Here is a 27,162-nt window from a genome sequence, read left to right as displayed (position 1 = left end):
CGTTTTAATTTTATAAATATCACATATGCTTAAATAGTAAAAATTAAAAAAAAAATAGATGAGGAGATTTTATAAAATATTTCACAAATACATAGATAAATTAGTTAATGTGATAAAAACTTTTATAATTTGTCAATTATAGAAGATTATTTAAGTTAATAACATTCTGATTGATAAAGCTAGTGAAAATATAGGGTTGGAAAGTAAAAAAGATATAGAAAGGGCTTCGGAGATGCTCTTCCACCATGGATCCTGGTCCGTTGTATCATATAAACTTCAATAACATCAAAAAGTCATAAAGTATGACAAAATACGTGAATATCAATTGGTTTCAAGGTTTTGTCATGCCTTGTGTTTTTCGGAGAATACTGTCATCTATAACTATCATTTGTCAACACACTTCATTAAGGGTGTAACCGAGTCGAGCCAACTCATGAGATACTTGAGATTGACTCGGAAAATACTCGAAATCCGACTCAGCTTAAGTCGAACTCGAGTATTGAAATACTTTTACCCTTTATTTTTTATTATTACTATTATTATATTATTTTACATAATCAAGTTGGGTTAAGTCGAGCTCATGAGCTTAGTCATACTTCTATTTCAATTTAATGTAATTTTATCTTTTTAATAAAGTTTCGATTACATTATCGAGCCGAGCTCGGGTTTTTTAGTCGAGTCGAGTTTCAAGTACTCAGCTCGTTTTACACTACACTTCATCCAAGCTTCAATAATTAAAGGAATTTGTATAATACTGTAATGTTTAGATGTAACATATAATCATTTGACTTTAAATTTCGTTACAATACCGCCATTTAAACTTCCATCATTTCTAATTTATTCCATCTGTTTAATTTCACCCAATCTCTGTCGAATTTCCTGGATATTACCGATAGTGCTAGCAAAATAAATCCTTTGAGATATAAAACATAAGTACAGATCTTTAGCCAATACGCAATCCCTCATTACGGACTTTTCCATCTTTTTTTCTTTTTTTTTTTATCAGAAGACAAATAATGTGACTTCTGATTTACACGCTTTGATGCTACACTACTAAATAATGGTTTACACTATAACCATTGACGTGCTTTCATGCTATACTTTTAAATCATCATATTCACAACAAACTATTTCCTATAAAAGTCTTTATCCATGTTAAACTATAAAAAAATCTACACACGTGATAGTCTTTCAAAAATGGTTTCGGAAACAGGTGAATCCCTTTACTCAAAACTAATTGAGATTGTTACCTAACACTTTTGTGCTACACAATGTATTCACAATATACCATGTCCATATGTAAAAGCTTCATAAAACATCTTTTGACATACATCCCAATTTTCATAAATCAGTTGACTTACCTATAGATAATCATCAAATCTCAAAATAACAATAATTACGATGTATTTGGATGAAACATCATCATAATCTCCTAAGAAAATCATGTTAATTACCAAAGACCAGCTTTTGTAAGTATATAAAAACCCATTAAAAATAAAGTTAGATATGTTAGACCATGTCAAATTTCCAATTGGCTAAACCCTTGAAAGTAGTGCATTGCACAATGATTTGTATGCATTCACACAGAGTTTAAATTTCTCTTCAGCCAACACCTGAAAAAAATAACTGAAACAAGTCATCATCTGGATTTAGAATCCTCAAAAACTTCATATGCATCCAACTTGTACAACTTACTATCACAATTTTATCATTTAGCCCCTCAACTATTGTTTTTTTTTATCGATTAGCCACTAAACAACAATCATACAAAAAATAGTTAAGTGGCTAAATCTAACCTGTGATGGGCCTTGATGCTTATCCGGATGCCATTTTAGAGCTGAAAGCCGGAAACTACAAAAAGAGAGAAATCAGTCTTTTATTTATTTATTTATTATTATCAACACTATATATTTAAATATTTTTCTTATCAATGCATCGTAATTTCAGTTTTTTACATATTACAACATTTTACTTTGAAAATTCTACACAACTATAGCAATAAAAATTACTTTATATTTGGATGATATTGGTATAATTATGTAGATTTTTCAAAGATGCAACTTTTATAATCAAAAACTTACGCGTTTTTTACTTCATCTATCTTTAATGGACCATTTAGTGGCAAATCGAGTGTTATTCTATCTGAATTTGAACCAATAATATAAGGCTCATCATCATAATCATCATCAGACTCATCATCATCACTTGGAGTCCTCCATTTATTTCTGTTATTTGCACCATTTGAATCTTCTCTCCATTCAAATCCATTTGTTTGACTTTGTGAAAAAGACTCTTCCCATGACTTAAAAGACCATGAATACGACTTATTTCCAAATCTTGCCTGAAAATTCATCCCAGAATCATCATCATCATCATCAAAGTCTTCAAAAAAATCTTTTTTCCTCTTGCCTGTATGCAATATAAACCAAAAAAGGCAAGTGAAATTTAAGTTCAAACTCAACACATGAACTGAAGCATTTCAAGAATCTTGTTATGGATAAGTATAAGCTTTGAAACTTACTTAAATATGAAGAAAAGGTGCAGATTCATGATGTATTATTGTATATAAATCTTACTTTTGTTCCTCTTTTGATGATGAGCTTTATTAGCACGAGAAGCTGAGTATTTTAATGGATCCCCTTTGGTTCTGTTTTCTGTTGAGTCAGTAGATGTTCCATCACATTTGTTTGTTCCTTGCTTCTTCAAGAATTCCCCCTAGGTTGATCAAATGTAAACAAGAAATATGAAATATTAAAATATTAAAATCAAAAACTTGGTTTAAGATGATATAATAAACAAATCAACGAAAGTACTTCACTATTTCTTGAATTTAACCCTAATATTAATGAATGACCTTTCAAGAATTCTTTCCTTCAGACATAAAGTTTGAGATACACTGAATAAAGGGTTAGGATAATATTAAGATTAACTTCCAACATTTACCTCCATTCATCATATTGTGGGTGTGGACCCCATTCCACTTCTCCTTCAGAAGTAAATAAGACCCACAATCACATCTGTAGTTCTACCCATACCATACAAGACAAAATGAAAAATAGTAATTCACATTTACAAGAATTGACAAAAAAATTGCATATTTTGGCAATTTTCTATTGGATTCTCATAAGATGATGGCATTCATACCAAGCCTTTCAAGTTTTTAATCTCCCATAAATTTTTGTATGCACTAAACGTTTCATCAGTTCAACTGAAGTAAGACAATTGAAGAGATACCTCAAGTGAAAATTTGGAGCAACCACTTCTGAAGAGGAGATCATTTAAAGCTTTCTTTGCATCTGCACGTTTTTGACGTGTTTTGTATTTGATATATGTCTGGATCATCAACATTATCAAAGAAAAAAAAAAAAAAAAAAAAGAGATTAGCATTTTCATGGTGCAGCTGAAAACAACTTTTAAAAAGTTTTTATCTATGTTCTTAACAAATATATGAAGTTTGAAGATGAAGATATACCTTAGATGGTTTTGGGCGTCCTAATTCCTGCATAGAAAGTCATTTGTTATGAAATAGTATTAGGACTATAAAAACAGCATAAGGAAATAATAAGTAGTATAATACAGGGATAAATTATGTAGTTAGATCATTATAATTTTTCTGACCTTTTAATAAAACCATTTTTCCTGGTTTTGATATTGGGTTAAAATACAAAAAAGCACAACGTGCTTTCATCATTTCATCAGCTTAGCCACCGAAGTATTATTATTTATCGATTTAGCCACCAAATTATTACTATAATAATCATGAAACATATAATAGTTCAGTGGCTAAATCGATGATATTGTAAAAGTACGTTTTGCTTTTTGTATTTTAACATTTTCCAAAGCCAAGTAACTGGAAAATGGTTTTCTAAAATAGTCAAAAGAGTATAATGGTTTGTTTAATCACTATAAAAAAAATAGTTAAGTGGTTAAAAAGATTAAATGGTGAAAGTACGTTGTGCTTTTCAGTATTTTGCTCATATTTAGTGTTTCACTGCTTTATCTGGATTAAGTTCTTATGCACATCAAGTTAGGACAACGGAGTTTCAAATCCATACTCCTGATTTAAACCAACAGTTATAAAAGCAGACAGTAGGATGCTTTTTATCTTGGGTATTGTTTTAAAAAAACTAGTTATCATGAATTAGCAATAACTCAGTTGAAACATAGAAGACTTGGCAATTAACATAATTGAGCTAAAAGAACTTAAAAAAAAAATAATAATAATAATAATAATAATAATACACCCTCCATCTCATGAAAACTGCATCATCTGAGTTTTGGGAAAATTTTCAAGCTACAATCACCTATTTGCTCAATATCCTTATCAAATGTACTCTATCTGCACTCAGATATATTTCCTTTTCTTTTTCCAATTACCAGAGGGACAATAGAGTATAGAGCAATTTAAGCATCAATTGGGAATATAACTCAACAATGTCATACAATAAATCAAAATCAATAAATTTGGCAAAACGAAAATGGAATGAAGAGAAACTGATGGAGACTCACCAACGAATTTTTCCATTTGCTCTTCCATTTTTCGAAGGAAGTAGGAGTAGATCGAAAACAAGCCGCAAAAGATAATGAAATTGAATGAGTTCTTGGTTGGATGAGGGAAAAGTTGTGGAACAACAATCTACCGCATCTAGGCACTAGAATTTGCATTCTATTTGAAAACAATTCGATGAACCTTTGTCGGAGATAATAATATACGCCTTGCAAAGGAACACCTAGTATACCTCGACGTTCTTGCTTTGTCTTGGAGAGGAACGCAAAGTAATATTAGGGGCACAAATAAGGTGTTTAAAAGGTAATATTTAAAAAAATAATAATAATAATAAAATAAAAAATAAAAAATTAACCAAAGCATAGTGTTTTAAATAAGAAAATTCGGTAAATGACCAAAAAAAAGGGTTCTTTAAAAAAAATGACGATGAAAAAACGGATTTTGAAATCTGACCATAGGATCTGCAGTGCACCCTTAGTAATCCCTCTGAGGAAATGGAACACCTCTGTGGATATTGGGTTTTTAAATTTTTTTTTTCGTTTTTTCTTTTTTTTTCGTTTATTAATATTATTATTTTTTTTAATCACATAAGGTATTATGTGATTATTATGTAAAAACAAATGACAAAAAAAGTATAAAAATAATGAACTTATGTTTAATATCAGTCCACATAACTGTTTGGGAATCCACAGAACTGTTATCAGCGGATCAATGTACACCTCTACGGATCAGTGTATAAATTGTCATACCGGTTAAAACTCACCCCGGTATTGAAAAATATAGAAATGCCCTCCAATGCACCAACTTCTACGAATGCAAATATAGAAATTTGAAGATGAACTCATATTATAAATAAAAAAAATACAACTCTTTACAGAAATTGAATGAATGATGTGTATTTTAAAATGTGTTTATTATGAAGTTTGTATAAGACAAAAAAACTAGTATTCCTACAAAGTACTGTTAATTCTGCAGCAAAGTACTATTAATTCCGCAACACTGGTTCGATTTGCATTACTATTTCATCAACTCCGCAGCAAAGTATTGTTAATTCCGCAGTACTGTTTCGTCTACTCTGTATCAAATAGTGTTCGATCCGCAGTACTAATATTTTACTATAAATTCACTTTAGTATGCGTATGATTTCATTTAATTTTCACCCTTTCTTTCATTTATTTTTCTGGACACCATCAAATTTTCACTCACAATGGGTTCCAGACCATGGAGCGCTGAGGAGATCATACGTCTAACACGTGCGTATATTACTGTGTACGAGAGCATCGGTGTGAATGATCCAAGTTTTTCGACCCGTTTAACTTATACCTACAACGCTGATCCTCAAACCGTTGCAGGAAACTATCGTAACATCGTAACTGTCACAGCTAAATGGTATGAAGTAAAAACAGAAATTTTGTTATTCAACGATCTTTATAACAAAATTGATGATGAAGACGAGGAAGTGATCTTGGAGGCGGCGAAAGAGGAATACAAATCCATTAGCGATGGGTCGGAATTCGAGTATGAAGCCCCTTGGAATCTTATAAAATATCTCTCGTACTTTTAATGTTTTTGTAGTACGTTATTTTGATGTAGTTGGTTTTTATTAGGTTATTTAGATGTATTTGGTTATTTTAAGGTTATTTATATGTACCGCTTTGTATAAGGTTATTTTTATGTAATTGGTTTTTATTAGGTTGTTTTCATCGTTTGCGTAATACATGGAAACAGATACAAACACTTTATTCCAGAAACTACAAACACTACAAATACATGGAAACAGATAAGACAATCCTTACAAATAATAAGATAAAGAAGTAGCAAACATTACGCATAAAATATTACAGTCTACATGAAATACTCGTTTTTTTTCACTACATTCCAAACGCCATCATATTCGAACTCATTTCCATCACGCTCCATCATGTAATGCTCTTTAACAACTTGTAAAAGTTCTTCATCGTCTGCGTAAAAACGTGGCATATTTTTAATATAATTATACCATCGATTGAACCATGTGACTTTTTCCTTTAATTTCATCCACTTAGTAACAACATCTTCTTTAAGGCGGTGTTGTCCTTCTCCCATCTCATGGTTGAACAAACCTGTTATGCGGGTCCATTCATCACCTACAAGGCAATGAGGCAGAGCTATTGGTGTCACACCCTCGTTAACGTTCATCCAACATCGTGTTAGGACCATCATCTTTGTTGTCGTCCATGGACGTGGAGCATCGGCTGATGTCGCTGCATTTGAAGAAGTTGGTACATTAGTGGCCATTTCAGAATAAAGGTGTGAGTTTATTGAAGAATGAATGATGATTTAAATAAGATAAACGACTATGCGGATTGACAAACAGCTATGCAGACTGACAACAAGCTCTGCAGACTTGCAAACAGCTCTTCGGACTGACAAACAGCTCTGCAGACTGACAAACAGCTCTGCGGACTGACAACCGGCTCTGCGGATTAATGGATATAGATTTCATTTAAATTGGACAAGCCTTTTAATTTTGAGAAGTTGTGAAAGTTGTGAAAATGAGTTCCTTCAATGAGGTGTTAAAAAAAAGTTTCTCCAACCTACCGATTTTCTTTCATAATCTGCAAATAACCAATCCTAACACCTTCACGTGCATTAAGAAAGATATGTACGATTGTTTCCAATTTTGTTTTGTGGCATTGGGATGTGTGGTATGTAATCATTTATACTAAATTTTTGGTTATTTGAAGTTGTTAACTGGCTACTATTCTTATCTTTTATTGCAGATTCGTATGTTTCTCACGTCTATGATACCAATCATATTCATTTGTCACGTACATCTAATTGGGACTTACATAACATCCATGTACATTGCGGTTGCTTTAGATGGAAATCATGAACCCCTACTTATAGCAGTTGATTTGGGAACCATAAATTGTGACGAGTCATGGGTATGGTTCATGAGGAGGCTGAAAGAATGTTTAGGTGACAGTATAGAAGTTGGTTTCATAAGTCATATGTCTAACTCTATAGACTTCGTAGTACAGAGAGTATATCCTGATTCATATCATGGTTATTGTTGTAAAAATATAGCTGAGAAAATACGGGCTTCCACCGGAAACAATACAGTTGTGGAGCAGTTGTTTTGGAAGACATGCAAAATGTATAATGTGTCTGATTTTTATGGGATTTTGAACACCTTACAAAATAAAGTGAATGAGAATGATCTTCATTTGCTTGACAATATTGCCATTGCAAAATGGGTACATGTATTTTTCCCTAAAGTACGTTTCAATGTGAAATTCATTGACATTCCCGATGTCGTCAGTTGGATAATGACAAACAGGCATGAGTTACCAATAACAACAATCATTCAAATGGTCCATGACTTCATGCAAGGAGTGTATGGTCAACATGTTGCATTCGGAGGTAATAATGATATGTTTTAATATAAATTATTGTATCATAATTTTTATTTGATGATTCAGTTAATTTCATATGGGGATTTCATGGTCTTCTGGCCCCTTATGCATATAAGGTGCTTCAAAAAAGATTTATCAACTCCGATGGTTGTAGGGTTAGGTATATTATTGGCAACAGATATGAATTGAGTAAGTATTTAACCACCGAATCCGTGCAATTAGATCGTGGCATTTGTACTTGCGGGAAATGGCAAAAGTGCGGTATACCTTGTCATCACACTATAGCATCACTACAAAGGCTTGGAATTGAAGAAATCCAACTTATGGTAAATTATAAGTTAACTATTGCGGTGTATCGAAATGATTATCAAACTGAGATGGTAAATCCTATTCCAAACCTTATGCATTGGGAAATACCAGTTGAAAGTGTTGTCGTCTTACCTCCACGACAATTTACTTGAATTGTAATTTATGGATGACAACTAATATTAGTTTCTATTTACTTTTATGTTAACCTTAGTTTTGGTCCGTTGACGTTGTTATATTTTAATAAATAATGTGTACCTTTTAATTATTAATATGTACCTTTTAATAAAAAATTGTAATATATGGATCACAATTATTGGTTAAAGACAGCTCTGTGGGCTGACAAAAAGCTCTGTGGACTGACAAACAACACTGCGGACTGACAAAAAGCTCTAAGGAGTTGAAGAGTGTATAAATAGTCATAGATGATCGTTGAATTTTTCGTAAAGAGTTGAATTTTTTTTATTTATAATATGAGTTCATCTTCAAATTTATATATTTGCATTCTTGGAAGTTGGTGCATTGGAGGTCATTTCTACATTTTTCAATACTGTGGTGAGTTGGTACAATATCTAACCGGTGTGACAACTTATACACTGATCCGTAGAGGTGTACACTGATCCGCAGAGGTGTACACCGATCCGCTGATAACAGTTCTGTGGATTCCCAAACAGTTCTGTGGACTGATATTAAACATAAGTTCATTATTTTTAACCTTTTTTTGTCAAATGTTTTACATAATAATCGCATAATACCTTATGTGATTAAAAAAATATTAATAAACGAAAAAAATTAAAAAACCCAAGATCCGCAGAGGTGTTCCATTTCCTCAGAGGGCTTACTCGATCCGTAGAGGGTGCTCTGCGGATCCTATGGTCAGATTCCAAAATCCGTTTTTTCATGGTCATTTTTTTCAAAGAACCCCTCTTTTTTGGTCATTTACCGAATTTTCTCGTTTTAAATTTATTGGATAACGACATAAAAACCCAAGTTTGTAAGTTTTTCCGGTTTTACTATTTTATGGATTTTAGGTTCATTAAAATTGAATATTTGCAACTTTTTTCAATTTTATCTTTTGGTTTTAAAACTCTTACGTTTGGCATAAATGTTCGGTTTTACCATTTTTTTATTCTTTAAAAAGTCTTTAAGTTTGGTTTCCTAGTTCATTAAAGCTCTTAAGTTTGGCAAAAAAAAATTGTTTTTGCCATAAATTTGCAAAAATGATAAATTTGAAAAAAGAAAATGCAAATTTAAGGCATTAATGTACTTGAAATACAACTTTGGATAAAACTGATAAAAACTTACAAACATAAGGATTTTAATGGCATTTATATAGGATAATGATTTAAAGGGTAACCTACCTTCATTTTTTTTATATTTAGATATTGAATTTTTTTCCTTGTTTGATTTATCTCTTAGTTATTTAAAATTGTTCACATTGTACCCTTATGATCGGTTACAACGTGTCATACAGGTAAGATGTGAATAATTAGGGGTGAGCGTAAGGGGGTACCCGGCTGAATTCCTTGGAATCGGAATCGGAACCGAAACCGGAACCGGCGGTTCTTAGAATATTGAAACCGGAACCGGAACCGCCTACACCAGCTTTTTAGATTTTGGAACCGGAACTGGAAGCGGTTCCGTAACCAGGTACCTGGTTTCTAAATATTTTACAAATTTTTTTACAATAAAACAAATAAATACAATAGTATACGACATATACTTAGTCGAAAATTACAAAAATAAAACTCGTTAGAAGATGTGCTCTTGAAACATCAAAAAGTGCTCTTTATAGATTAAACACATAACAGCTGAAAATTTTAATATTAACTTATAATAGCAAAAATGGTGCATGATTGTCAATTTGTGGGATGCTCATTTCACATTTCCCGAATCTAGTTATTACTAGAATGCATCAGAGTTCAACCTTTCATACAATGATCTTTTGTAATGCCGAAACTTCAACTTCACAGAGACTTTGCCAACGATATTACAAAGCATTCCATTGGAGATTTGTTACTAAAAACAATTCCATGGAAACGAAGTCTTAAATTCAAAGTACACTCCTTGAACATTTTTCTTGCATTAAAGTTCCTAACTCACGTGTAGATTTCAATAACTAACTCCTACTATGGAAACATTTCCATATTCCCATATGACTATCAATTCCGAACAAGAATTATCCCAAACTGAAACATGTCGACATGGTCCTTCCAAATTTATACTTCCAACTGTCCACAAGCAACCAATCTTTAGCGAACCTCAGATTGTCCTTGACAATTGTTTAACAAATCTAGTCATATCCAGTTCTGGTCCTTTGTCCCTCTTATGCCCTGGGCATTTGAAAAATCAGAACAAGTAAATATTATAGCACATGTAATCAATCCTATATCTGAAGCATATGGGATTTGATACATAATGTCTTGCATAAAGACATGATACTTGATCAGTCACTTGCTATATGTAACACTAATAAAATATGGTCCTAAAAATTTCATTTTTAATTATTAAATAAAACCATAGTTATCAAAACATTCGATCAAAACATAGTCAAAGTATCTCAAAGCATTCTTATCAGAGTTTCCAAATCAAAATATCATAGTAAACATCCCAGGCTAAACATCATTGTATGTGCAATATAGTCATCCTGAGCTCTTCCCTTTGCAACTGGAAGTACCTGAAACCAAATCTGAAAACCGTAAGCACGAAGCTTAGTGAGTTCCCTATACTACCACATACCATACACATAATCACACATACTGGGCCCCCGCCCTTACCTCGGGCCCTGCCCGACATCAGGCTCTGCCTGGCATCAGGCCCCGCTTGGCATCAGACCCTGCCTGGCATCGAGCCCCGCTCAATATACATATATGTTCATCCCAGGCCCCGCCTATCACTGGGCCTTGCCTGTTATACACATACAAAAAATATCATATAATCATGCTAACACATAAAGAAACCATACACAATACTATATGTTCCAGTCCTAAGGCCTCGCCTATCATGAGCCCCGCCCCTACTCTGGTAATGATGAGATACGAAACCCCGTCCACACTCAGCTAGTGATGAGATACGGGACCCCGCCCACACTTACCTCCCTACCCAGGCACATACAATTATCACACAGACAACAAGTATAATCTAACGTGCACATAGTCATCGGGTACCACCCGACATCGAACCGTAGTCCAGTAACACACATATAAACATTCCTCAGGTACCACCCGACATCGGACCTTAGTCCGTAAAACCATACATATAAACATTCATCGGGCACCACCCGACATCGGACCTTAGTCCGGAAAACATACAATCATACATACGGGCCGGCATTGGTGCCTTCGACCCTTTCAAACAAGAGGAAACTCACCTTGCAAAGCTGAATGCAGAATTTCACGGTAAGAAATCTCTAGCGGCTGCTCCAACGACTCTCCGAGCTGTCAGTACCAAAATAACACCCAATTAGCAATTAGGTTCCAAACCATAATCCATAATCCTTACTTGGGGTGAAATGACCGTTTCACCCCTGGCCCAATAAAACTCATAACCAAGGCCCAAAATTACAGAATCCATAAAAGCCCCTCAATGGCCCAATTTTCCAAATTGGGCCTAAACCTTTACATGGGCATTTCCCTAAAGCCCAATTACTTTTCTGAACCAATACGCATGACCATAGCTAGCCCAACAAAGTCCATGTACTACAAGCCCATAAGATAACCCGAACCCGAAATGGCCCACAAGACCCAATAAGGCCCAAATCCATCATGGACCTAACTCGAGAGGGCCCAATATCCAAAAAGGCCTAAAATATCGAATGACCAACCCTAGTCAACTCCTGGTCCAAGGTCCAAAGCTCAAAAGGTCAACAAAACGAGAAAGCCCAACCTGGTCGAGTACGCCCTGCGTACTCAGCTGGTACTCCCAGCATACACCTCTTTGGGCTAGTACGCGCAGCGTACCAGATGTACGCCCAACGTACTCCTCTGAATTACAACCACCTCCAATAAGCACTTAATCACTTAAGTCATTGCCCCAAACTCTCAGATCTGATTCCCATGGATGACTTAATATGTAAAGTTGGCAACTTTACTTACATAAATGACTTAATGGGACTCTAAAGCTCAAAATAGCTTAATGAAAGGTCTTAACAATTGCATGAATCCAAATAAACCATAAATATTGCATTTTTATGACTTTGGGAGACCTAAAACGTCCAGATCCAGTATATCAACTTCTGAAATGGCTAAAGCTCACAAGAACCTCCCAAAAGATGCTTAAATGGCTAAGAACAAAACCAAAAGAAGATATATGAAATGAGAAGATCTATGAAATGAGAAGACAAGATCAGAGCTTTTTACCTCCAATGGATTGCAAAATATGAGAACTTTCTGGATCTACAAGTTCCCTTCAGGAAATGAGTCCTCAACTTTCTTCTCCTCTTACTCTAATCACCATAAACACTCTTCCCAAGCTCCAAAAGCTCACTCAAGGCACTCTAGGGTTTCTATGAAGCTAAAAGTGGTGGAGGCTGACCTAAAATGACCCAAGGAAGGATATAATGTTGCTTATATAGGGTACAAACCCCGAAATTAGGGTTTTGATTTGAAGGGAGTACATCCCGCGTACCCCTTAGTACGTCCGGCCTACTCACAAATTGTTGTGATATGTTGGAGACGGTAGTGCTGAGATCGCTGGTGGGTTCAGTGTAGATGCCCTCTCCTGATATCACAGTACAAAAATGGAAAGTAGATCGTCCGTCGACGTCCGGGAGGTGTCCTTAGAGGATCAATTGTAACACGGTTCCATAATTACTAAGACGATCATAAAACACAATACTTAAGTACTTTCCTTTCTTTTTCAGATTGGAGAAACTTTTATCTTTCTGCCTAAATGATTCTTTTTATTCATTCTGTCATACATTGAAACTTTTCAATGATTCAAAATCACGCTTAGTCTTGTAAGCATAATCATGTTTACTAAACTTTTAGTAAATCATAACGAATAGTCTTATCGTTCTTTGTGGTGGACCTGACCAGTGCACAACAATGTGTACTATATCTTCCAGTCTTCACTTGACTCACATCTATATCTAAACACAACATTAGTCCTAATTTCCCAAAGATGAAGATTCTCATTCATCACACAATACAAGTCGTATGATTCCAAGTTTCTGTCCAATTGAAACTTGGGTGATGAGAATCATTCCTTATTTGGTAAATTTTGACACTACCACAAATAACATAAATAAGAATCACATCCTTCAACATTGCTAACAATAGGAACATACAAACATCAATTTTCACAAATGTCATTGCAAAGAAATACAAAATAAGATAAATCAAAATTTTTCTTTATTTATAAAAGTGCGGAAAAACTTGTCCTTACAATGCAATTACAAATGAAAACGATGTCACTAAATATTCTTAAGCAATCTATCATAACTCCTAACTAGCAGCTCAAAAATCCGATCATTGATGTAACGGCCCAAAAATCAGGGGTAAAAATTTCATTTTTAATATAACCCAAACATATATACCATTTATTCCAAATATTGTTAATTAAACATTTATCAGAGTTCATCCCAAAATCATTCATTGCGGAAAATCATAGGGGTGTGCACTGCGATCAATCCAAGCCCTTCTTTTCCAAATCGATGATACCTGAAGCCAAAACTATAAACCGTAAGCACGAAGCTTAGTGAGTTCCCCAGAGCATACCCCACACAATCCACATAACCACATAATCCATACTAACTATAACAGCTACATAAACGATATCAAACACATAAGCCAAGCATATAAACATATAAGGATGTCGTGGGCTCGTCCCCAGGGTCTTACATCCGAGTACCATGGGCTCTCCCATGGTCTTTTAGTAGGGAAGTCATGTGTTAGGATCGAGACACTTAACACACGACTCTAAACACACACACAGCTCACGAAAAACAAGAACACAAGGATGAACATGAGGGATTTAACGTGGTTCGGTCCTTCTCTGACCTACGTCCACTGGTAACTAGGAATTTACATTTCTTAGTGCTAATCTGCACTCTTTCTGTGTTACACTAGATACAAGTTTTACAAATACAGATGAATCTCTTATATAGAGATGGAAATCAGAAGTAGTCAAAAAACACAACCGGGTCTTCAGCCAACCTTTGAAAAAACTTCACATTCAACAATTGTGGCTTCACATTCAACAATTATGGCTTCACAACTTCACATTGTTCCTGCCATTTTTGACCAGCTGTGGCTTCACATTCAACAATCTCCCACTTGAAGCCACAGAACAATCTTCACCTGTGCTTCAACTGTGCATCTGTATTTGATCTTAACTCCTTCCTAGTTACCCGACCTTCTCTTCAATTTACCTGTTCTCTGTCTCCACCGGCTCCCACTGAAATGAACTGCCCGATCCTGGAACATCCTGAGAACAAACGACACTCTCCATGTGAAGCAGATAATCTGGAGAGACTTTTACAGATGGAATACTGGTTCTCTTAACCCACTGTGTTCTGGGTATTCTAGCTGAAACAAAGCCCATGCTCCCACTGCTATGAATGCCCTTGACTGGTTTTTCTGAACCGTTCCAAACACGTTCAACCTGAATCTGACCTGTGACTCTGGGTTTGCCATCTGCAAAGCAAACCTTCTTCTGTCCACGAGACTCTATGAACCGGATTTTGTTTTTCTTCTGAACTGGGACGGTTACTCCCTCAGACGGTAAACTGACCATATATAATGAACCCCTTTTATGTCCACGAGCTATCACAAGATTTCCTTTGACAACCTTCCACTGCCCATTCCTGAACTTAACCTCGTGTCCCTGTTCATCCAACTGCCCAACAGAAATCAACTGTTTCTTCAGACTTGGAATTACCCGGACATCCTTCAAAGTCCATGGACCGACTGGAGTCTTTAGATCTAAGTCACCTATGCTCGTCACATCAAGAACCTCATCGTTTGCCAGTCTTACCTTACCAAAATCCCCTTCATTCAGATTCCGCAGTGCTTCACGGTTGTGGGTAGCGTGAAATGAAGCACCCGAATCCATAACCCAGGAATCCACATTGCTCTCCACACTAGAGATCAAAACATCATCATCTGAATGGTCTACTGCAAAGTTAACTTCTTTCTTGTCTTTTGGACATTGATTCCTGAAATGTCCAACCTCTTTACAGTTCCAACAAGTCACATCATTTCGAGTCCTCGACTGACTCCTTCTCCTGTTCCCGCTCCCACTACCTCTGTTATTTCTTCTACCTCTGACCGCATTCAATTGTTCACTTGATGATTCCCCGGAATTTCTTCGTCTGACGTCTTCGCCTAGAATTAAATCCTGAATTCCCTCAAAAGTGAGCTCTTTCGATCCTACGGAACTAGTAACAGCTGTAACTGTTCCGGACCAACTGTCAGGTAATGATGATAACAGTAGTAAAGCTTGAACTTCGTCCTCAAATTTTATTCCCACTGACCCAAGTCTGGATAAAATTGAGTTCAAATTGTTGATGTGTACTGTAACTGAACTTCCTTCCCTCATCCTCGTGTTGACTAGTTCCCGAATCAGGAAGACTTTATTTGCTGCCGACGGCTTCTCGTACATATTAGACAATGCCTCCATGATTCCCTTTGCCGAGGTCTCCTTCAAAATATTGAAGGCAACATCCTTTGACAGCGTCAGTCTAATAAATGCCTTGGCCTTCTTATCCAAAGTCTCCCAATTTGCCTGTGTCATCGCCTCCGGTTTTTCACCTAAAACTGCGTCCAAGTCTTTCTGTACGAGCAAATCTTCAATTTGCATCTTCCACCAACCAAAATCTTTCCCATCAAACTTCTCAATCTGAAGCTTACTGCTTTCTGCCATTTTCCGAAAGAACAATGACCTATCTTGCAATTTTCTGGAAATTCAGGGGCCAAATTGCAAATTTTCAAATCTGCTACAGTGTTGCTACAGTGCCTGCTACAGTGTCTGCTGGCGTCACTGCTGACGTCGTGCTACAGTTCCTGCTACAGTGTCGTCTTTCCGGCGGACTGCTACAGTGTCTGGTGCTACAGTGCCGTCTTCTCCGGCGAACTGGTTTTCCCGGTCACTATTCCGGCAAACCTTTGACCGGCGATTTGGACGTCTTCCGGTGGTCAAAAAATTCAGAAAAAAAAATATTTTCGGAATCTTCGGAACGAGACCTTTCCAACGGTATACACCAAAATCGTTTTTGACGAAAAAAAAAAATTTCGACCAAAAAACAGAAAATCACCCTCTGGAGCTAAACCAAGGCTCTGATACCACTTGTTAGGATCGAGACACTTAACACACGACTCTAAACACACACACAGCTCACGAAAAACAAGAACACAAGGATGAACATGAGGGATTTAACGTGGTTCGGTCCTTCTCTGACCTACGTCCACTGGTAACTAGGAATTTACATTTCTTGGTGCTAATCTGCACTCTTTCTGTGTTACACTAGATACAAGTTTTACAAATACAGATGAATCTCTTATATAGAGATGGAAATCAGAAGTAGTCAAAAAACACAACCGGGTCTTCAGCCAACCTTTGAAAAAACTTCACATTCAACAATTATGGCTTCACATTCAACAATTGTGGCTTCACAACTTCACATTGTTCCTGCCATTTTTGACCAGCTGTGGCTTCACATTCAACATCATGGGCTCTCCACAAGGTCTTACATCGAGGTGCCATGGGCTCTCCCATGGTCTTCCATGCAAATATCACAAAGACAATTATCATACCACATGATCACGAGCATACCACATATACATGCATACCAAACATAGCAGTAGTGAATCTACAATAAACACTACAACATAGTAGGAAAGCCATGGGCTCTCCACATGGTCTTACATCCAGGTGCCATGGGCTCTCCCATGGTCGATATCCATACAAGCATAACACATATACCACTAACATACTTCCTAGCACATAACCAACTAACATGCCACATAATACAACTTCAGCTAGTGTACTACATATCATAAAATGGGCCGGCCTTAGTGCCTTAGACCCATTGGTATGGTGAGGAGACTCACCTGACACTACTGAAGTCCCGCAGACAAAACTCCAAATGCTGGTTGACAGATTCCCGAACTGTCAACATCACAGCACCCAATTAATAATTGGGTTCCAATACATAACCTTAAATATACACTTGGGGTGAGGAGACTCACTTACCCCTAACCTAGTTTGGTCCAAAACAAAGGCCCAACTCAAACTCTGAAGCCCAAAGCCAAATAATCAATCAAAGCCCAACATATGGCCCAATTTTCCAAATTGGGCCCAAACCACTATATGGACTTATTTTAAGGCCCAACCAATTATTCTAGTCCAAACAATTGGCATTCTGATGGCCCAATAGCTAATAATCCTCAAGGCCCAATTGTGGCCCACTTATGGCCCAGTTTTCCAAATTGGGCCCAAGCCTCTCAAATGGGTCTTATCCTAAAGCCTAATAATCTCCTTAGTCCATAATTGTGTTCCTAATTGGCCCACGAAGGCCCACAGTAGCTTAGTCCAATAAATGGCCCAATAAGAACCCAAAACCCAATTAGCGTTTTTCACATAAAATGACGATTAGGGTTAAGTGTTCATACTTAACCCATTAAGGACTTAATACATTAAGTCCAAACATACAATGAAATCGGGCTTGAGTCGTATCTTCACTCCAATGGTCCAAAATGCGGGTCCCGATAAGTCCAAACCAATAATTCCAAAATTAGGGTTTTCTAAACCCTAATTAGGGTTTCCAACCCATTACAATCCGACTAGGCCCAAAAGCTAAGTCCTTAGGCCCATTAGGGCTTCATTAGGCCCACTGTTCCATTAGGCCCACTAGGGTTTCATTAATCGGGCACCACCCACTACCACCTCGGGTAGTGGTGGTCAATGGCGGCTCACGGCGGAGGCCACCACCTCGCGGTAGTGGTTATGGGTTTTCTTGTCCAATTATGTCCAAGCATCCAAAAGCAAGCTAAAGACAAACAAGGCACACCGCCACCCAACACAGTGGCTGGTGGCGTTAGGAGGCGGCAGCCACCACCTCACGGTGGTGGTTATGAGTTTTCCTTTCATTATTTCATCCCGATTACAATGTACAACACCAAATTCCAAAATAAGCACACACAATAAATAAACACACACACACAACCACCCTTGTGATGGCCGGTGGTGGTACGTGGTGGCAGCCACCATGGTTGGCGGCCATGGTGGTTTTCTTCAACTTTCGGTCAATAGAAAAAGGTGTTCACACCCTTAGCAGGAGTGGCACTCGACTTCTTTTGCTAAGAACGGACGCCACCAACGGCGGCATAAAATGTCGGAGAAGTTGACCGGATGAACCAGCCGCAAGACGACGATGGCGACAGCTAGCCACACGGCAGCAGCGACGGACGAATTGATTCCTTGGCGGTTGTTGCTTGACACCTGCAACGTGAATGATGGCGAACAAAACGAACAGAAGAAGAAGATGTGGCGCGTGCTCGAGTTCCCGTCGGCAGCTTGGTCTTCAACAGCTTGGCAGCAAGCTTCATCGGCGTCCATGGAAGGAGGTGGCGGCGAAGGCTGGAGGGCAATCCACGAGAAAACGGTGACAGCATCACATGTAGCTTCGCTTTCCCAGCGTTAGGGTGGACACGAGGTGGTTTCTCTGGTGGTTTCCGACTTCACTAGAAAAGGTGGCGGCGGTTGAAGATGAGAGGGAGGTATAAGGATGGCGGCTGCACCAAGTTATTAGGGTTAGGGTTTTGGACGAGTCTTATGAAACAGTTAAATACCCGCTCAATCAAACTTTTCCCCATAATGACGATTTTAGTCCCTCCCCCATAGAACCTTTTCCAATTAAGCCCAAAACTTACACTTTATACCCCTGTTCCCACAATTCCTTTCATTTTAAGTCCAAAAGTTACCAATTACACCCTGCCTTCTGAAATCTCTTTCAAATCCAGTCCAATACTTACAAAACACACCCTAACTTCTAAAAGTCTTTACAAGGTACATCCTGAAATTGCACCTTGACCCCCGAAAGTCTAAAATGTATCATTTGGCTCCCCGGAACCACTCTCCGCTAAATATTATTGGTTTTAGGGCGACTATTCGTTCATCAATTTTTTTTATCTATTTATTTATTAAATAAACAGAATGTTACAACTCTCCCCCACTTAAATTAGATTATGTCATCGAAATCATTCCTTACCATCCCTTACACGCCCGATAACTCGGACGACATGGTCCAAAACCACAAGCATACCATAGCCTCTCCAAGGCAACCAAAACCGACCCCGCAGGGTTCTAAAACCCGAAGATGAATGAATTCCTCGCAGCATGATCGCTTCTATTTCGTCTAAGATCTGTAGTCACGAGATGGTCTACCTTCTTGACAGACCGCCCATATCGAATCATTGTCGAGCTCACTGCACTTACTTCCTAGCTGGCTATTCAACTTCTGACATTATTTAGTCCGACCGTAACCAACTTAGTATATGCCCCGACTGACAGCAACTCAACACACGGATCCCAAGTCACTGAACCCACCTCGACCCTTCTTGCTACCATTTGTTGCTTTTCGAAAGCATCCAAGACCTCTCTGTTCTCACCTTATCTGTCAACTACTCGAAACATCGGACACATAGCCGATTGTTGGGCCAAAAACACACGTAGCAGTCCCATGCGACCTCCGAAAGATACCTCGTCTGACAAAACTGCCCTATCTATACAGCCACTCATGGCTCCTTCAATCCATTTGATTCATCTGATCATGATAGGCTGACAACCTGTCGCCACTGAATCCAACGCAAAAAGGTGAATGCTACCAGAATAATTGTAGTCTTACATCATACCCAGTCTCCTTCGACCCACCGTTTCCAATTATGTTGCGACCTACTCACAACCTTGCAAACTGACCTACCCGGGCCTAAGTCAGCAGATCGAATCCGTGAATGCCACAGCTACCCTGCAGTCTTTCTGTATCTCCCACACTATCTGGCCGTTTGTGAATGCTACGGCTCCCCCGTAGTCTTACAACACTTTCACCCTACTGACCATGAGTGAATGCTACGGCTCCCCCGTAGTCTTATAACACTCTCATCATAACTAACCATTAGTGAATGCTACGGCTCCCCTGTAGTTTTACAACACTTCCATACCAACTGACTATTAGTGAATGCTACAACTCCCCCGTAGTCTTACAACACTTCCATACCAACTGACCATTAGTGAATGCTACGGCTCCCCCGTAGTCTTACAACACTTTCATCCTAACACAACCATAGCCCAATACCTTATCCCTAATCCATCGATTCAAGACGCATGAAGAGTCAATCACACACTCGACTGAACACCTGAACTGAACTCAATTCATAACTGGAGTTCCGACCTGCTTTCCCAAATTATGTTATCATGCCCTTAAGAAGACGCGATCCACATGACGGGGAGTTTTACCGAACTCCAAACTCACACAACCCCCCAACCAAATAGCTACTTGGACATCATTTTCCTCGATGAGGATGAGACACCCATCCCGGTCCCATACATGCCCCTGTCCTGAATACTTGCACGACTCTCCCCCACTTAGATTCGACTAAGTCTTCGCAATACATGAGATTTAAAGGATTCCCAATCCTTTCTACTCTTTAATAACCAAACCGTTGACAACATGTTGCTTACCCGTGCTAGTGTTCTATTACTAACCCAAACCCCACAAGACCACACAACTCCTAAAGATCAGACAAACACTTCCCGAATCCTAGCGAAACTAATAATTTCAGACGCCTTGAAATGATGCCCCACCTATATCTTGAAGTCCACATAACTGATGTCCAGGCTAAGCCTCAACAGTAAACCACTTCCCCTAGCGCTTCCAAAAGCCGACTTGAGCGCAATGGTTGAGTCACCAACCCCGACCGCAGACCTTCCTCATCACGTCTCTGAACCGATCTCGGTCATAAACCCAAATAACGTTGGATGCTCCAACACATCAAAAGGGAAACGACTTTTCACTAACCACCCCGTAACTTACGGTATGCAAACGGCATATGACAATGTTTGAAGGTATAACCCAACACAAGCGGGGAAATAAACCCCGAGATACACTTACTAAAACCCCTGAAACGAAAACCCTCGTGTAGTTTCCCATAAGAACTGCACTGAATCCGGCCCTGATGGCCTCTCAAAAGCTGACCCGAACTCTTGGGTCTCTTCCCGATGCCCTTCAATATATGCACTTGATCTGGTCCCTTCTTCCTAATGTGCTCCAAACCAATCTCTGCTCTCGAGCTCTAGAAATCGTATCATTCAGGGTCTCTCACCCTGACCCACTCACCAGCTCAATCGTCAACAGCTGAACTGCAATAGTTAGAGCAACCTCTGCTCTACACCGGGCTACTAACTATCCCCAATACATAGTCTCCAATCCCGAAAGCGCAATAGATCGCATAATCAATTCTTGCCGCCTGATACAAGAGATCCAAGGTGAACTCAAAATCCTGGCAGTCCTTCCGCTATCTGGCTCACCACCTGAGCCGGGACCAAACCCTGGTCCTTCTCCTTGCGTGCTCATCCGCATTCTGCACAACAGTTATTCCAACTGGTCCAATCATAACTAGGGATGAGCACTAGAACCGCCGGAACCGGAACCAAACCGGAACCGGAACCGGAATTGGTAACAAGGTCCGGTTACTGGTTCTCCATTTTTATGAAAACCGGTCCCGGTTTGACATTTTTCTCGTTTTTTTAAAATACGCATAACTCACTCATATGAAGTCAGAATTATTTGATTTTTTTTCCAACATGTAATTTGGAGTTTGTAGTTCATTTTTTACTGTACAAACATATGTTTTAGTTAGATATTGAATCAGATACATGCCCCGAAAGAAAGAATATCGATGCTGCGTTTTTTCTATTTCAACATTTTTTTTTTGTTTTTTTTTTAATCTGTCATATTTTTTTAAATGAGCATAACTCATTCACATGATGTCGGAATTACTTAATTTTTTTTCCAGCATGTAATTTGGTGTTTGTAGTTCATTTTAGACTATAAAAACACATATTTTGGTTAGATATTGAATTAGTTATAGACCTCGGAAGACAACATATCAATGATGCGTATTTCTGTTTCAACATTTGTTTTTTGAAATCTGTCCCACTTTTAAAATGCGCATAACTCACTCATATGAAGTCGAAATCACTTGATTCTTTTTTCATCATGTAATTTAGTGTTTGTACTTCAATTTAGAATGTAAAAAGTCATAATTTGGTTAAATATTGAATCATTTACAAGCTCCGGAAGATAACATATCATCTATAATATTTTGAACCGGTTCTATTTTGAAAAATAACCGAAAAACCGGGACCGGAACCGAAACCGGCGCTAGAACCGGCGGTCCGTTTCCCGGTTCTTATAATATACGAAAACCGGTTTCGGTTTCGAACCGGTCCGGTTCTAAAGCTCATCCCTAATCATAACCAAGGATTCTCCTTCTCAGGCTTCTTAGATTCTCCAAGACTCTCACCGATTCGAGTATGGATCATGTGCTTTCAGTAGTACGGGCCCATACTACCTTCCACACCTATCCATACTTTCCTCAGAAATCCTCCTGTATCCTCTAAGTCACCTACCCCACTGATGCACCAAATGTTTGCTAAACAGCAATACAATATCCACCGAAGCACCTCCTAGGCTCCCCCTAGGTTCCCAACCTCACTGAACCGCCCCACTAACTCACTGGAGCATATCCTAGGATTTCCTAGGTTCCCAACCTTGCCCTGCCATCAGCTGCTGAAGAACTCCCCATGATGCCAGCCATCCACCTCCTGGATATCGTCATATCCACTTAGTAGCTGACTCCCATCACTCAAGAGTTCCACAAAGCACAAAGCAAGCAGCATTCGTACAGTAGCACTCCGATCCAAAGAACTATCATAGAACATTCAGTCCACATGCCACAACTCATGCTATCCACATCTATCCATCCTCACTGTCGGCTGCCTTATACATGCAAATTATACACAGAACAGGATCTAATAGACTGTCGAATAATAGACTCTACCCTAGGACCACAACCAAACAAGGAACAGGAAATAAGGCCAAATCAATTATTCTAAGGCTATAAGATCCTAACCGTATACAATTTTGAAAGCATACACGTAACATTTACTAATACCAATAATCGTTCTCATTCTAGCATGGCATTTAGTATCTCCTAGGCTACAACATCACATATCAGGCCAATCTGTCGCTGACTACGCAACACTAACATGCAAGTCTACCATCTTATACAACATGTAAAGGCATATCTCCAAGCCCTAACTAGCATGCGATTCACAGATCCATAAATCAAGTCATAACAGATAACATGTATGGGTACTCTGGGGAAACTTACTTGAGCTCGACTGATTGCATGCACCACACCCTTTCTTGTCTTAGAAATTCTTTACTTAAAACATTTTTCTTTTGAAAACTTTACAGATCCTCAGTTTGAGTTCAGACACACCCGAAAATACGTCTGAATCCCTCAAACCAAGGCTCTGATACCAACTTGTAACGACCCAAAAATCAGGGGTAAAAATTTCCTTTTTAATATAACCCAAACATAGATACCATTTATTCCAAATATTGTTAATTAAACATTTATCAGAGTTCATCCCAAAATCATTCATTGCGGAAAATCATAGGTGTGTGCATTGCGATAAATCTGAGCCCTTCTTTTCCAAATCGATGATACCTGAAACCAAAACTGTAAACCGTAAGCACGAAGCTTAGTGAGTTCCCCAGAGCATACCCTACACAATCCACATAACCACATAATCCATACTAATTATAACAGCTACATAAACGATATCAATCACATAAGCCATGCATATAAACATAGAAGGATGTCGTGGGCTCGTCCCCAGGGTCTTACTCCAGGATGCCATCGGCTCCCCCACATGGTCTTACACCTAAGTGTCATGGGCTCTCCCATGGTATTTAATAGGAAAGCCATGGACTCTCCATATGGTCTTACATCCGAGTGTCATGGGCTCTCCCATGGTCTTTTAGTAGGAAAGCCATGGGCTCTCCACATGGTCTTACATCCAGGTGCCATGGACTCTCCCATGGCCTTCCATGCAAATATCACAAAGACAATTAGCATACCACATGATCATGAGCATACCACATATACATGCATACCAAACATAGCAGTAGTGAATCTACAATAAACACTACAACATAGTAGGAAAGCCATGGGCTCTCCACATGGTCTTACATCCAGGTGACATGGGCTCTCCCATGGTCATCCATACAAGCATAACACATATACCACTAACATACTTCCTAGCACATAACCAGCTAAGATGCCACATAATACAACTTCGACTAGTGTACTACATATCATAAATGGGCTGGCCTTGGTGCCTTAGACCCATTGGTATGGTGAGGAGACTCACCTAACACTGCTGAAGTCCCACAGACAAAACTCCAAATGCTGGTTGACAGATTCCTGAACTGTCAACATCAAACAACACCCTATTAATAATTGGGTTCCAATACATAACCATAAATCTACACTTGGGGTAAGGAGACTCACTTACCCCTAACCTAGTTTGGTCCAAAACAAAGGCCCAACTCAAACTCTGAAGCCCAAACCAAATAATCAATCAAAGCCCAACATATGGCCCAATTTTCCAAATTGGGCCCAAACCACTATATGGACTTATTTTAAGGCCCAACCAATTATTCTAGTCCAAACAATTGGCATTCTGATGGCCCAATAGCTAATAATCCTCAAGGCCCAATTGTGGCCCACTTATGGCCCAATTTTCCAAATTGGGCCGAAGCCTCTCAAATGGGTCTTATCCTAAAGCCCAATAATCTTCTTAGTCCATAATTGTGTTCCCAATTGGCCCATGAAGGCCCACAGTAGCTTAGTCCAATAAATGGCCCAATAAGAACCCAAACCCCAATTAGGGTTTTTCACATAAAATGACGATTAGGATTAAGTGTTCCTACTTAACCCATTAAGGACTTAATACATTAAGTCCTAACATACAATGAAATCGGGCTTGAGTCGTATCTTCACTCTAATGGTCCAAAATGTGGGTCCCGATAAGTCCAAACCAATAATTCCAAAATTAGGGTTTTCTAAACCCTAATTAGGGTTTCCAACCCATTACAATCCGACTAGGCCCAAAAGCTAAGTCCTTAGGCCCACTGTTCCATTAGGCAGACTGGGGTTTCATTAATCGGGCACCACCCACTACCACCTCGGGTAGTGGTGGTTAATGGCGGCTCACGGCGGCGGCCACCACCTCGCGGTGGTGGTTATGGGTTTTTGATGCAGATCAAATAGCCTTAAATTACATGAAGAAAGTTGAACACCCAAAGAATTTTCACATCTATTAAGTTGTTGCGTTGCTGCCTTTGTTGAGATAAAGTCTCAATTTATTGTTTTGGTATTTTTTAGTAGTTGTCTCAAACTTGAAGGACCTTGGTTGTTATTTCTTTAATTTGGTGTTTGAGTTTTGCTTTTAAAACTCTTGTTGACGTCTTTTGTTGACAGAGACTTAATTTTCTTTTGGTGAATAAAATTAGGGGTTGGTTTTCCCTAATGTTTGTGAGTTATCGGCATTAGCCACATACGCTGCATCAGAGTGGTATCAGTTGCCAGCCCGATCTTGTGTTATGCGCCTCGCAAACCAAGGAACGGAAACGATGCAGCAACCATGGATGATGCTGATTTAAGTAGGTTTAATGCAGATCTACGACGTCAGGTCGAACTTCTGACCCAACGACTTGATGCACTAAACCAGGAGCAAGATGACGATACTGTTACAGCAGAAAATCCTTGGTTTCATCGAAACCCTTCCCCTGAACGACGTGATCTTCATTGGGAACGCGGCTTCCGGGTGGATATTCATGATTTTGATGGTGGTCTCAAAGGTGATGAGTTCGTTGACTGGTTATCGCAGGTTGAAGAAATTATGGACTTTCAAGAAGTCCCAGATGATCGTCGTGTCCCGTTAGTCACGACCCGTCTACGTGGCTGTGCGCAAGCTTGGTGGCAACAATTGAAACAGACTCGCATGCTTTCTGGTAAGGACAAGATTTCAAGTTGGGAGAAATTCAAGAAACATATCCGTACTGCGTTTTTACCTTATAATTTTGAGCGAGAATTGTATCAACGCTTTCAAAACCTCCGTCAGGGCCCCCACTCAGTTGATGATTACACCACCGACTTTTACCAATTGCTCGTTCGTACTGACCTCAACGAATCACCCGTTCAATTGGTTTCTCGTTATATTGGAGGCTTACGTCTACAATTACAAGATACTTTGAACATGTTTGACCCGTTAACCGTTGCAGAAGCACATCAACGTGCTTCTCAAGCAGAAAAACAGTTAGCAAGACGTGCAAATGTGAACTTTCGTCAACCTTCTAGTTCAACCGGTGCTACTGGTTCTTCCACTCCGCCTGGTCGAAAATATATATACTGAACAAACCCCACCCCCACCAGTTCGAGGTCCTTCACAAGGACGTCCAGGAGGCGGTATGCGTTGCTTTAGCTGTGGTGAGTCTGGTCACCGACAAGCCGACTGCCGCAAAGCACCCGTTGCTACACGTGGACTCTTTACCAATGACACTGTTGAGTTTGATCCGGATCATATTGATAAACCCATATATGATGATTACCCATGTGATGAGGATGTCCATGAGGAATATGTTGCAGGCGATAGCTGTCCGCTCTTGATGTTACGACGTATTTTCCTCACCCCACGTATACCCGATCAAGCAGAGTGGTTACGCCACAATTTATTCCAGTCAACTTGTACTATTGGTGGGAAATTCTGCACCTTTATAATTGATGCAGGTAGTTGTAAGAATGTGATTTCAGAGCTTGCGGTTTCAAAATTGGGGCTTACTTTGGAAACTCACCCCAAGCCGTATAAGCTTGCTTGGCT

At 38.8% G+C, this 27,162-nt stretch overlaps 2 protein-coding genes across 2 annotated transcripts; one reads left to right on the top strand and one right to left on the bottom strand.

The window, feature by feature from the left end:
* Window positions 1–1,274: 1,274 nt before the first annotated feature.
* On the bottom strand, window positions 1,275–4,776 carry LOC145108658 (Chaperone DnaJ-domain superfamily protein). Its single transcript, XM_079045727.1, has 7 exons — window positions 4,510–4,776; window positions 3,473–3,499; window positions 3,235–3,333; window positions 2,577–2,715; window positions 2,082–2,409; window positions 1,797–1,851; window positions 1,275–1,613 (listed from the first exon to the last, which is right to left on the bottom strand). The coding sequence occupies exons 1-7, from the start codon at window positions 4,663–4,665 to the stop codon at window positions 1,536–1,538; spliced, it is 882 nt and encodes a 293-aa protein (XP_078901853.1). The 5' UTR covers window positions 4,666–4,776; the 3' UTR covers window positions 1,275–1,535.
* Window positions 4,777–7,347: 2,571 nt separating this feature from the next.
* Window positions 7,348–8,366, top strand: LOC145106259 (uncharacterized). Its single transcript, XM_079043269.1, has 3 exons — window positions 7,348–7,486; window positions 7,577–7,912; window positions 7,972–8,366. The coding sequence occupies exons 1-3, from the start codon at window positions 7,348–7,350 to the stop codon at window positions 8,364–8,366; spliced, it is 870 nt and encodes a 289-aa protein (XP_078899395.1).
* The last annotated feature ends 18,796 nt before the right edge of the window (window positions 8,367–27,162 follow it).

This window comes from Lactuca virosa, chromosome 4 (genome assembly GCF_052849685.1).
Source record: "Lactuca virosa cultivar CGN04683 chromosome 4, Lactuca_virosa_CGN04683_v6, whole genome shotgun sequence".
In the NCBI taxonomy this organism is placed as follows: Eukaryota; Viridiplantae; Streptophyta; class Magnoliopsida; order Asterales; family Asteraceae; genus Lactuca; species Lactuca virosa.
Note: the sequence above shows the minus strand (reverse complement) of the source record. Positions and strands in the feature narration are given on the sequence as shown.